The following is a 12424-nucleotide window of genomic DNA, read 5'->3' on the forward strand; positions in this document are numbered from 1 at the left end:
TTATAAAAAAATGCAGAGGAACATACTTAAACATAACACAAGAATATTATCAGCAAAATCCAGAATGTGGAAAATCTACAGAACAAATGATCTGCTTTCCTTAACAAATGAATGGCAAAGGAAAAAAGAGGGAAGGAAGACCTACAGAATAAAAAAGACACAGTTTTATATATGGATTGTATTTGGAATACTGACTCAAATAAACCAACTGGTGAGGGAGAGCTGTTTGAGAAAAATCAAGGAAACTGAACACTGACTGGATATTTGACAATAGTAATAAATAATAATAATGATTATTATTTAGTTGTAATAACAGTATTGTGATAACATTTTTTAAAAAGAGACACCTTAACTTTTAGTAATACATACTGAAATACTCACAAGTGAAATGATAAGGGGTCTGGCATCTGCTTTAAAGTCATCCAATGGGTTAGAAAGGAGCTCATGGGAGTATTAATAAAACAAGGTTGATAATTTATACAAGGTGGATGACAGGAATTCATTTTACTATCCTCTTTTGCATATGTTTGAAAGAAATTTTCTATAATAAAAGTTTTTTCTACAACAAAAATTGCTTACAACACTTGAATAACTTTCCACTGCTCTAGGGGTAAAGTTCAAATTCCTTAGCATGGTTGAAGAAAGCTTTTCATTATCTGGCCCCTGCTTCTCTCTCCAGCCCATCTCAGTATTTGTCCACCTGACAGCCCAAACTCCAGGCCTAACAAGCTCTTCCTATGCCCTCCAAAAATATTTATTCCCTCTCTCTCAAGCAGTTTTCTCTCTCTGCTCACATGGCCAATCTCTCTTCATCATTCAGGTATCATCAGCAAGCCTGCTTCTTCTAGGAAACTTTTTCTGACCCTCCACTTCAGAACCCACCTTTGTAACCCACCTCCCCAAATCTTATGCTTCCCCCATCACAGCTCTTACTTGATGTACACCCCTCCCCACTGCCCAGTAGATTCTAGGTATCATGTGAGCATGGACTATTTCCATCTTATTTACCATTTTAACCACCACCTTCCTACCATAGTGTCTGGCACATAGTAGGTACTCAATAAACATTTGATAACTTTACAAAAGGCATGACCTCTACCAACTTTCTAATTTTCCAACTCCTAACATATCTGTATCTCCCTCAATTTTCTTTCCTTTGTGATCATGATTCAATAAATGGTTGGCTGTTCAGTATTTCCAAGTTTATATCATTAGCCTTCACTGGTCATCTCATCTAATAAAAATTCAGCTAACAAATTCTGTGCCATAATCTAACAGATCTTCATCTCTAGGCCTGATCTATGGCTCCAAATACCTTCTGGACTCAATCTCCTGTTATCTCCCTACAAACCTTTTCACTAAAGCTGCTCAGAAATTCTCAATATCTTTTTAACGCATCTTATGTTCTCAAGTTTCCCAATTTGTGCATATTTGCTATTGCCTGAATTGCCCTCTTCTCTTCTACCTTTAAGTCTCAGCTCAAATGTCTCTGTAGCCTTTTTGAGGCAATGTTCCCTTATTTCTATTGTAGAATTTACCATCCGGTTTTGAAATTATGTTTAGGTGTCTGCTGTGCTGGATGGTGAGTTCCTAGATGGAAGAAACTCTCTCTCTCCTTCATGCTCATATCTCTAGCATATATATAGTAAAGTGCCTATTAAAAAGTTGGTCCCAAATAAACTACATTATATTGTTTCTAATAATTAAGAGGCTGAGCTTGAGCTGAAAAGGCTGCCTGAATCTACTTCTCTAAAGAAGGTAAACAGTTTCTCTGTTTTGTATTGGCCAGAATAATATACTAAACATTTTCAAAAACTGAAAATTTACATATTACGAAAATAAAAGAAATGTAAAATAAAAAGATCATCCATTCCCAGAGGACAGGTTTGGGTCTGGGCCCAGACTCAGAGGAGAAAATCCAGGCTGAGGTGGGGTACTATTCAGTTCAGAGCAATTCCAGTGATCCTATCCAACCCTGAGATATTCCAATATCAATTCCTGGCACGGGCTGACTCTAAAAGGCCAAACTAGTTTAGTTCAGAATTTTCATAGCCACCCTAGAATAGACCTCCAACCAAAGAGCCAGACCAGAGCCCAAGTCATCTTGGAAACAAGGAATAAATAGAGTGATTGTTATTTACTGCTCTGCTTAAAATGCTGTGCAACTAAGGCAGATATTCTTCCTGGAAGATGTAGTTCCAAGTTATCAGCCACATGCAAACCATTAAGATGTACCTTCAAATCCTTCCAAATCCTAATGTACTCAAACAATATCCAAGTGCACAGAATTCACTGCCAACATTCAATGTGCCTCCTACTTTCTCTTTAAGTGAGTACCTATTCTTTTCCCATCTTTACTGGACCTCCTCTAATTTCGGATTGGGTATCATTTTATTTTACAATATTTCTCTGCTGTTTCTCTGCAAGCAAACACTTTAACACCAAAGAACAAGGGAAAAAAACTTCTACATATCCATTAGTGAGAAATATGATACTTCCTTCTGCTGGCAAGCATCATGTTTTATAGTCTAATCTCAGAAGGGAGGATAAGTAATGGGGAGTGGGGGAGAAGTATATTTTAAAAAACTATATTTAGCCAGTAAGACAAGGAGAGATTTGTCAAGATATTCAGAAACTAAAGGGGCAAGAAGGCAGGAAAAAGGATATGCTAAAGGAAGAAAAACAGCAAAGAAGGATGATTCTGTCTGGGCTAGAAGTTCCCAAGAACCCTAGTTTTGGGCCTCTCCAGAGTGGCCCTAGGTTCAGACCCACACAAATTTGGGGTTTGTGGAGTAATTTCATTCTGTGGTGCCACTCACTGCAATTACTCTACTTTGACTATTATGGACCGGGTCCACAGGATTTGGGTTGGGTTTCAGTAGAAGTAATAATCAGAAGTCACTTCTACTGAAACACAACATTACTCTTCATTTATCTGAACTATGGGATTTCATAATTCCAGACTTTTCAGGATATAATGTTCATTGCCTCTCTTTCATGGCTACCTAAAGATAATTTTGAACAATGTACTTAAATCTCATTCAGGTTTGGTCTTTTTTTCCCCTTTAAAAATTATGTAAAGGAAGTTGATGTTGAAAGTTATACTTTTTACTCCTGCAGGCTTGTCTTTAGTAACGCAAAGATTGCACTCTTCTCCTTCCTCTAGTGAAAATGAAGGGTAATGGGAAAAGTCAGAAAGCCAGATATTTGGAATCCTGATAAAACTGCTTACTGCTAGCTCTACAATCTAGAGCAAATTACTTAAAAGCCTGGAGCCTCAGATTCCAAAACTGTAAAATGGGGATAATGAATACCTTACTTTGCAGAGTTACTGTAAGTAAAAGGTTAAAGATTTATATCTGAAGAGAAACCAGAGTATGAGTTATTGTAAGTAAAATGAATTAAGGGAGCCACTAGACTAGAATATAAGCTCCAAAGAAAAGGAATGGTGACTATCTTGATCTCTGTTAATTCTTGCTCGCATGCACATGCACATGCACGTGCACACACACCCACACACACCTAGCCTAAAGCAATAATAACTAACATATGGTGGGCGCTCAATAAATTTTGTTTAAATGAACGAAAAAGTACTAGTGTCCCCATTCCTCTCACTAACCCTTCTTCCATAATCATAATTTTTTCCTGCGGTCCTCTATTATTTTCTAAAGCCTCCAGGACATTCTATTTTGTCCTTTTAAGAGCTTCCTCCCTCTCACTGGCTATTATTAACCATTCAGAGACAGTACCTTTGTTAAGCAATTTCTCTAATTCCACCCACCTTCCATTTTTAATGTGATGGGAGTGGAGGGAATAATCTGAACCTAAGATTCATAGCAATTCATGGACCTGCCCACGGCCACCGATTCATGTTTAATGACACTGAAGCCCTAAACTCAGCCCTCCCCAGAATATAACTTTCAGGAGACATCGCACTATCCAGTCTTGCTTCGCTAACAAGAGACTCCTGCGTAGAAATCCTCGGCTCTCAAAAGTTAAGGCGTGGGTTACGCTCGCCTCCCGCTGAGTGGAGGCGTGCGTCCCGCGAAAGAGACGCTCAACTTGGGCAGACGGGAGGGATTCCAGAATCCTTCGTGTTGCGCAATGGCCAGTCATTTCAGGACCTGGCCAAGCTCGTCTGACCACACTGCTCGAAAAAAGCCGCGCTCTTCAAGCCCTGGAGGGAAGCTAAGGGGCGCGGCCGTCTACAGGGCCTGGAAGGACAGTATCAAGTCCCTGACAACGTGAGGAAATCGCACGGACCGCGAGACCGGACCCTTTAAGCCACGATTATAACCATCCTTACCCACCTACAACCGCGCCCGAACCCCTCCACCAACAAATACCGGACCCTAAGAAAGAAACACGGCTCGCCCCCAGCCCATTAAACACAAAGCCGATGCCTGCTTATTGGCTGCGCTAGCATCTTCTTCACCCTTATTGGCTATCCGGTGCGTAAAACCCTCCCCCACAAGGGGACCCTCTCGTACGGCGGCACCCCCAGCCTAGCAACCTCAACCTAGCTACCAAAAAGCCCGGTCCCCACCTGCACCCAGGGATTGCGACCCCCGAGGTGCTCGGAGCTTGGCCCCCGAGGACTTACAGTGTAGTAGGAGAGCAGCCCTGCGTTGTAGTCTAGCACGAACCAACGGTACTGCCAGCCTTTCATTACGTTAGTCCATTTACTCAGCGGCCCTTCCATAATGGACGCCATCTTGGGAGCCGCCAGTGACAACAAACGGCCTGACGTCACTCGCCTATAAGGCTTTCAGCATGGGGGCGTGGCCGCCGCGGTCAGGGGCGGGCCCGGGGCGGGGCCATCCCGACGGACTCTCCTACCCACGCCCCCAGCTCTCAAACTCAAAAACACTTTGGCAGCGGGCGGTGTATAAGACTCCGTGCCTGGGATGTGAGGAGTTCAAGCACGAATACTGCTATTAATATTATTTATTAACATAAATAATTTTACTACCCATGATAATACCTTACATGTCCAAGAGATCTCACATGATATTCATTTATACATTAGTTTCACAAATCCATTCACTTAATAACTGTTTGCTGTTTTGAGCTAGATGTATGCTCTTTTACGCTTTGGATGTTCAGCAGAGACTGCTGAACTGCTATTCAGGAGAATAGGCCATAAAATAAATAATAAATTATACAGTATATAAAAAGTTGCTAAGTGTTACGGAGAAAAAGCAGGGAATGAGGCAGAGAGTAGGGGCTGCAATTTTTAAGTACCAAATAGGGAAGGTCTGAATGAGAAGATAGCTTTTGGGCAAAGACCTAAAGAAAGTGAAGGAAGGAGTCTGGGGGAAGGAATAGCAAGTGCAAAGACCATGAGTCTGGCATACTGAAGGAACAGCAAGGAGTTCATTGTGAGCATACAGTGAGCCCGGGAGAAAGTAGCAGGAGACAAGGTCAGATAAGTAAGGGCAGATCACTTAGGGCCTGTAAGGACAATGGAAGTATTGTCCCACTATACTGAGGCGCTGTTTGAGGTCCTGGGAATGCAGCAGTGAAGGAGACAGGCTCCTTGCTTTCTAAGAGCTTAAATTCTGTGACAGAAGGCAAATACTAAACAAGTAAACAAGAAAAATATCTAAAAGTGATAAATGCCTTGCAGAGAATTTAAGTAAGTCTGTGTAACAGGACACCAAAGGGTATCTACTTTTATCAGGTGGTCAGAGTGGGGCCCCTCAGGAAATGACTTTTTTAAATTGAGGTGTGAAGGATAAGAAAGAGGTAGACATGCAAATATCAAGAGGAAGAGCGAAAAAAGGAACTAAGAAGTGAGGCATTAGCTACAAGTGGTTGTGAGGCCAAAGGAGAGTTTTTGTCTTTTAATTTTTAACTTTTTGGACTTAAAAGTATTTTGTTTATTCAGGTACTGTGCTGTGAAGCCCTCCTCTTTTGCTGATAACAGAAGCTCTAGGGAAAAGAATATCACTGAGGGAGCTAAACAGAACCGACTTCCTAGCAAGTCAAATTGGGTGAAGATCTAGAGTAAGATTAAATTGATTATACTTGATCTGCTCGATGTCTTTTTTTTTCTCAGTTCTATTGAGATAATTGACATATAACATTCTATAAGCTTAAGGTATAAAACATAATGATTTGAAATATGTGTATATTGTGAAATGATTACCATACTATGTTTAGTTAACATCAATCACCACCACCATTATTTTTTTTTCTTGTAATGAGAGCTTTTAAGACCTACTCTTTCAACAACTTTCAGATATACACGACAGTATGATTATTGTCACCATGCTTTACATTACATTCCCAGAATTTGTTTATCTTCTAACTAGAAGTTTTAATCTTTTGACCAACTTTTAGTTTAATGTAGTCCCACTTGTTTATTTTTGCTTTTGTTTCTTTGTACTTTGGTTGTCATATACAAAAAATAGTCATTGCCCAGACCAGTGTCAAGAAGGTTTTCCCCTATGTTTTCTTCTAGGAGTTTCATGATTTCAGGTCTCAAAATTAAGTCTTTAATCCATTTTGAGTTAATTGTTGTGAGTAATGTAAAATAGGTGACTAGTTTCATTCTTTTACATATGAATATTCAATTTTCCTAGCACTATTTATTAGAAAGACTGCCTTTTTTCCAGTCAGTGAGTAGTTTTGGCTCCCATGTCAAATATCAGTTGACTGTATGTGCATGGGTTTATTTTGGGGCTTTTGATTCTGTTAATTGGTCTATGTATCTGTTTTCATGCTGGTGTCATATTGTTTTGATTACTATAGCTTTGTAATATAGTTTGAAATCAGGACATGTGATGCCATGCCTCCAGCTATGTTATTCTTTCTCAGGAGTGCTTTGGCTATTCAGAGACTTTTGTGGTGCCAAATGAATTTTAGAACTTTTTTTTTCTATTTCTGTAAAAAATGCCATAGGAATCTTGACAGGGATTGCATTGAATCTATAAGTAGCTTTGGATAGTATAGACATTATAACACTGTTAATTCTTCCAATCTATGAACACAAAATATCTTTCCATTTATTTGTGCCTTCTTCAATTTCTTTCATTAATGTCTTATAGTTTGCAGTGTGCAGATCTTTCACTTTGTGAACAAAAAGTATTATAAGCCATATCAATAAACAAAGAATGCTGTGGCTATCAATTCATCCGCCACTACTGCCAACTCAGGATGCAGACAAGCAGGCAGCCCAGCCTCTGCAGCCACCCCAAAGGTCCCCCTGAGGAACATGAAAGAACAGGACACTGGCCCTAGATGCTAGGTGCATATCAAAGGAATGATTTCAATGAGCCCAGATGTTTGCACCTTTCCACGCACAGAAAAGCACTAAATTCTTTAACTTAAGATGTCTGATTTTCTTCAGTTACTAAATTCTTTAACTTGAGATGTCTGATTAACAGTAATCTTTTAATGTTCTGACTACATGGTCTTTGTTGTAAAAACTATATATCCTGGCCTCTCCCCTGTCTCTTCAGAGCAGTCCCTCAGAGGGATCTGAGAGGCTGTTGCCGTGGGCTCTAAGGGGTTCAAGTCCTCAGAAGTGTCTGCTGAATAAAACATAGTTCTCAACTTTTAGATTGTACATTTTATTTCAGTTCACAACCTCCTAGGTTAGATTTTTTTGTAAGTATTTTACTGCTTTTGTTGCTATTGAAACCATGCCACATAGAGTTAACAGACGCTGGCACCTTAACAGAAATCCTTGAGTGGGTCTTACAGAACAGCAGATAAGAAAACAACTTGTTAGAAATTGCTCTGCTTGTAACCTGCCCTTACTGATTAAGCCTTCCTTGTTATTTTTTCCCCCTTTCTCTAATTGCATACTCTTCAAGCTTCACGTAGCCTAGGTAATATATCACCAGACTTTTTAACCACCCTTCTGATATATGAGTCACTATAGAAACGGAGGCGTAAGTTGTTTTTCCAGAAATGCAGAGTCAGCTCCTGCCCAGTTCAGACTGTCTAAGACTTGTGGGGACCACCAACCCTAAAACAGGGACTGCTCAGAACATCAACTACCTCACCTTTTCCCTACCTCCAATCACCTTTCCCCACATCTAAGACTACCTTACTTCTTTATCCCATAAATATCTCAAGCCTCTCACCTTCAGGGAGGCAGATCTGAAATTTGTTCTGTCTCCTTACATGGCTGCCTCATGAATAAACCCTTTCTTGCCTGCAAACCTCGGTGTCTCAGAGTTTGACACGCTGTGAATTGGGCAAACAAAGCTGGTTCGGTAATGCTATTGTAAACAGAATTATCTTCTTTCTTTATTTTTTTTCCATGTAATTCATTGTTAGCGTACAGAAACACTACTGATTTTTGTATATTGATTGTATCCTGTAACTTTACTGAATTTGTTGATTAGATCTAACAGTTTCTTGGTGGAGTTTTCAGGATTTTCTATATATAAAAATGTCATCTGCAGTTAGAAAATTTTACTTTATTTCCAATTCAGATGACTTCTACTTCTTTTTCTTGCCTGACTTCTCTGGTTAGGACTACCAGTACTATGGTGACTAGGAGTGGTGAGAGTGAGCACCCTTGTATTGTTCCTGATCTCAGAGTAAAAACTTTTAACCTTTCACTGTTGAGTATGATGTTAACTGAAGGTTTGTCTTAGTTGACCTTTATTATGTTTAGGTATATTCTTTCTATAGCTGGTTGAGAGCTTTTAATCATGAATGAATGTTAAACCTTGTCAAATGCTTTTTTCTACATTTATTGAGATGATCATATAATTTTTATTTTTCATTCTATTAATGTGATTTGTCACATTTATTAATTTGCATGTTGAACCATCCTTGCATCCTAGGGATGAATCTCACTTGATTGTTGTATGTAATCATTTTAATATGCTGTTAAATTTTATTTCCTAGGATTTTGTTGAGAATTTTTGCATCTATATTCATGAGGGATATTGGCCTATAGTATTTTTTATTTTGTTTTGTTTTTTTTCCTTTAGGGTCTATGTCTTGCTTTGGCATCAAGATAATGCTGACCTCATAAAATGAGTCTTGAAGTGTTCCCTTCTCTTCAATTTTTTTGAGTTGAGAAGGATTTGCATTAATTTTTCTTTGAATGTTTGGTGAAATTCACCAGTGAAACCAGGAGCAGTGATACTTCATCCATAGTAACAAGAAGGAGAGCAGAGAGTACGCATTCAAATGCCATGAGATGGTAGCTTGGTGACAGAGAGATGAATAAGTTTCTGTCTGCTTTTAGTTGAGAACAGGCTCAAAGCTTAGTGGTTAAGAATGTGGAATCTGGTGCTGCAGTACCTAAGGGTGACTCCTCAAGACCATTAGTCAGTAGCTGTATAATATTAGGCAAGTTTTCTAACTATTCTGTGCCTCAGTTTCTCCATCTTTAAAATGCAGATAATAAAAGTAGGTTGTCTTCAGGATTAAATGAGCTCATACATGTAAAGAGCTTAGAACAGTACCTGGTAGATACTAAGTTTTCAATAAATACTTGATCTTTGAATTTTCCCAAAGAAATTTGGCATGAAAAAAGAGTGAAAGGTTTGAAAGAGACATTCAGAGAGTGAGAAAGCAATGGAAGTGGAATAGGCTTGTTGGGCAGTGTTGCATGCCCATTGAAGATTTACGGTCATGAATTTAAAGTGAGACCAGTCAACAGGGATATCAGCTTTCCTTCAGCAATGTCACACTGTTCAGAAGTAAGCTCAGAGTATGCAGAAAGCTGGATTTATCCAAGTGAGCCAAATGAAGGGAGGGGACAATTAAGTTCATTATGCTATCCAGGGATGTGATTGTAATTACGGACTAGGAAACCTAGTTTGGGTAAGGAAGGGAGAACAGGAGGGGAAAGACTGAGGAACTGCAGATCTTACTAAGGTCAAGAAAGTGCTAAAAGTGGGAGTAGGTGACCTGGAAGAGTAAGAAGTGGTGGTCAAAAGATGGGACCCCTGAAGTCCAGATTTTGGAAGTGAAACAGTTGTTGATGAGGACAAAGACTGAGATATGACCACAGGCGTGGATGACTGAGGTCAGAGAGAGGAACAGATCTGAGGATGAAGAGGTCCAGGAACATAGAAGCAAAATGTTCTAAAGTATTGTCCTAGGAGGTACTGAGAATAATGACAGGAATACCAGTGTTAAAGATGAGAGCTAGGAGCTAAAAATCATCATTGAATGAGGGCTAATGCCCAGAGGGTTGGTAGATGACAAGGGAGGGGAAATGGCTTAGGGGCAGCAAAGGGGAGCATTTAGTCCTTACAACAACCTGTGGGATAGATAGTAATACACCGTTTAGCTGATAAGAAAACTGAACCCAAGAGATTTGCCCAAGTTCACAGAATTACTAAATAACAATGCTATCATTCAGTACAGAATTACTGAGCACTTCCTATGTATCAGGCACTGGGCTAGACACTGATATTAATCAAGAGAGTAAGATCCCTCCCTAAACAAGAGGGAATCTGATACAGAAGAACAATATATAAACAGACAATGACAAGAAAGTGTGATAAGTTTTTCTCCAATCCAAAGCTCTCTCCAATACATAAACATTCAGTTAGCACCCCTCCCTCCAAATATAAGATATTATGGAAGATGCTGGGAGAGATATATATGTATCATTTTCTCTCTCACTTCAAATGTAGTCTGCATGAGAATAGAGATTTTGTCTGTCTTGCTTACAACTGTATCCCCAGCAACCAAAGCAGGACCTGAAATATGGACCATAAATATTAACTGAAAGAATACTCTCTGTTCACTTGCAAAGAACTTCTGATCTAGTTCAATTCAGCAATTCAATGTATTAAAATTGTGTCAAGTGAAAGACAATGGTTTATGGATATGTGGATACAGTCCCTGCTCTCAGGCAGTTTCCAGTCTAGTGGCAAGGATGGGCCACATACACACAAGTCAGAGGAGAATAAACATCATCAAAGAGGTACAAAGAAAGTGCAATTGGAAGTCATTGACAGTAGAAACCTGGTCAGGGAATTGAAACTGATGGTCAAGAAACAGGGGTGCTTTTTAAGAAAAGGCCATTCTCATAATTACTGAAAGCATATTCCACAAGATTTTTCCTACACTCAAGAGTTACCCTGACCTACTGGCAATATTAGTTCTTCATATTATTCTTTGCACACTAATATTTGTCTTCTTTAAGGAATTCCACAGATCTCAGTATACACGAGGAATATTTTCTTTATCTGTTTGTTGACTTTTCTATACTTTTGCATAAAAAGCGGCAAAATGGAATAAAAAGAACTTGACCCTAGAATTAAAGACATGAGGATGAGGTATCCTGGTTCTGCTCTTTGGCTGTGGGGCCTTGGGTATGCCTTTGTAGGACTTAAATTCCTATTCTGTGATCATGAAGGTAATCATCTCTACCTAATTTTAGGAGTACATGAGAATATATCTGAAAGGGACGGCAGCCAATAAAAGTTATTTTCCAGTTTCCACCTTCCTTCTTTTACTTTGGGATTGCCTCTTTCTTATAGATTATAATTTAATAAAGTTTGTTGAGAACAAAGCTCATGTTTAGCACCTTCAAGAAAGCTAAAGGTGAAGAGACACAATTCCTAACCAGCAGCTAACCACGGGTAAGAAACATGCGTGCAACTAATGTAATACAAAACCACTCTCTTTCCTTTTGGATAAATTTCTCATTAATTCCACCATTTATTGACTATATACAGGGATTTTTTCCATGCGCTGTGCTAGGAGTGTTACATACCTTATCACATTTAATCATCACAGTAATGCTATGAATTGTTACTCTTCATATTTTACAAATAAGGAAACTGAGGTTCACAGAGATTAACCATTTTGCCCAGGTACCTAGTAGTATTCATAGGTGAGTATCTGGGTCATGTAAACATGTTTGTCATTTTGTCATGCTACGTGGCCTCCCCAAAATACAGTACACACTTCTCATAAAAACTGAATATTCCAGAAATGTTATTCAGCAGAAAACCTCATGTTGCTGATGTCTTTGGTATAAACAAAGTGCTTGGATCTTGAAACATCATGATTCAGACTGCTAAAAGATTTACAGTACACTGTAATTACTACTCCCCTATTCACTTTTTAAGATCAGAAACCAGATCATACTCATCTCTGTAGCTCTAGAAACTAGCCCGTGTCTGGCACACAGAAGTGTTTACAAATTATTATTTGATTTTATGTATGCTATTAAAACTGATCTCCTAAGTTCCAAAGACTGTGCTAAGAACCATCACCTACATTTTCTTCTTTAATTCCCTCAATAGTTCTTTAAGATTTGTAATATTATGCCCATTTTACAGATGAGGACATTAGGACACATGGTTATTGAGTGGCTTGCCCAAGATCACACTGTTCGTAAACAGCAGAACCAGAATTAGAATGTAGGGTTTTTTTTTTTTCAACCCCAGATCCATTCTACCCCATCTGCAAGCTATATTTGCATAGT

General features: G+C 39.0%; 1 protein-coding gene across 5 annotated transcripts in view; it reads right to left on the reverse strand.

Moving 5' to 3' along the window:
* OSBPL9 (oxysterol binding protein like 9) overlaps positions 1 to 4746 on the reverse strand; it is a 123264-nt gene extending 118518 nt beyond the window's left edge. For 4 of the 5 annotated variants that reach the window (XM_010984742.3, XM_010984740.3, XM_031465118.2 and 1 more), the window contains exon 1: positions 4604 to 4731. In XM_010984742.3, the coding sequence (XP_010983044.1) occupies positions 4604 to 4714 (111 nt within the window). In that variant the 5' untranslated portion in view covers positions 4715 to 4731. Of the gene's footprint in view, positions 1 to 4603 lie in introns of all 5 variants that reach the window. The other variant, XM_010984741.3, reaches the window with a different exon arrangement.
* Positions 4747 to 12424: the final 7678 nt, after the last annotated feature.

The sequence above is a fragment of the Camelus dromedarius genome, chromosome 14 (genome assembly GCF_036321535.1).
Source record: "Camelus dromedarius isolate mCamDro1 chromosome 14, mCamDro1.pat, whole genome shotgun sequence".
Taxonomy (NCBI): domain Eukaryota; kingdom Metazoa; phylum Chordata; class Mammalia; order Artiodactyla; family Camelidae; genus Camelus; species Camelus dromedarius.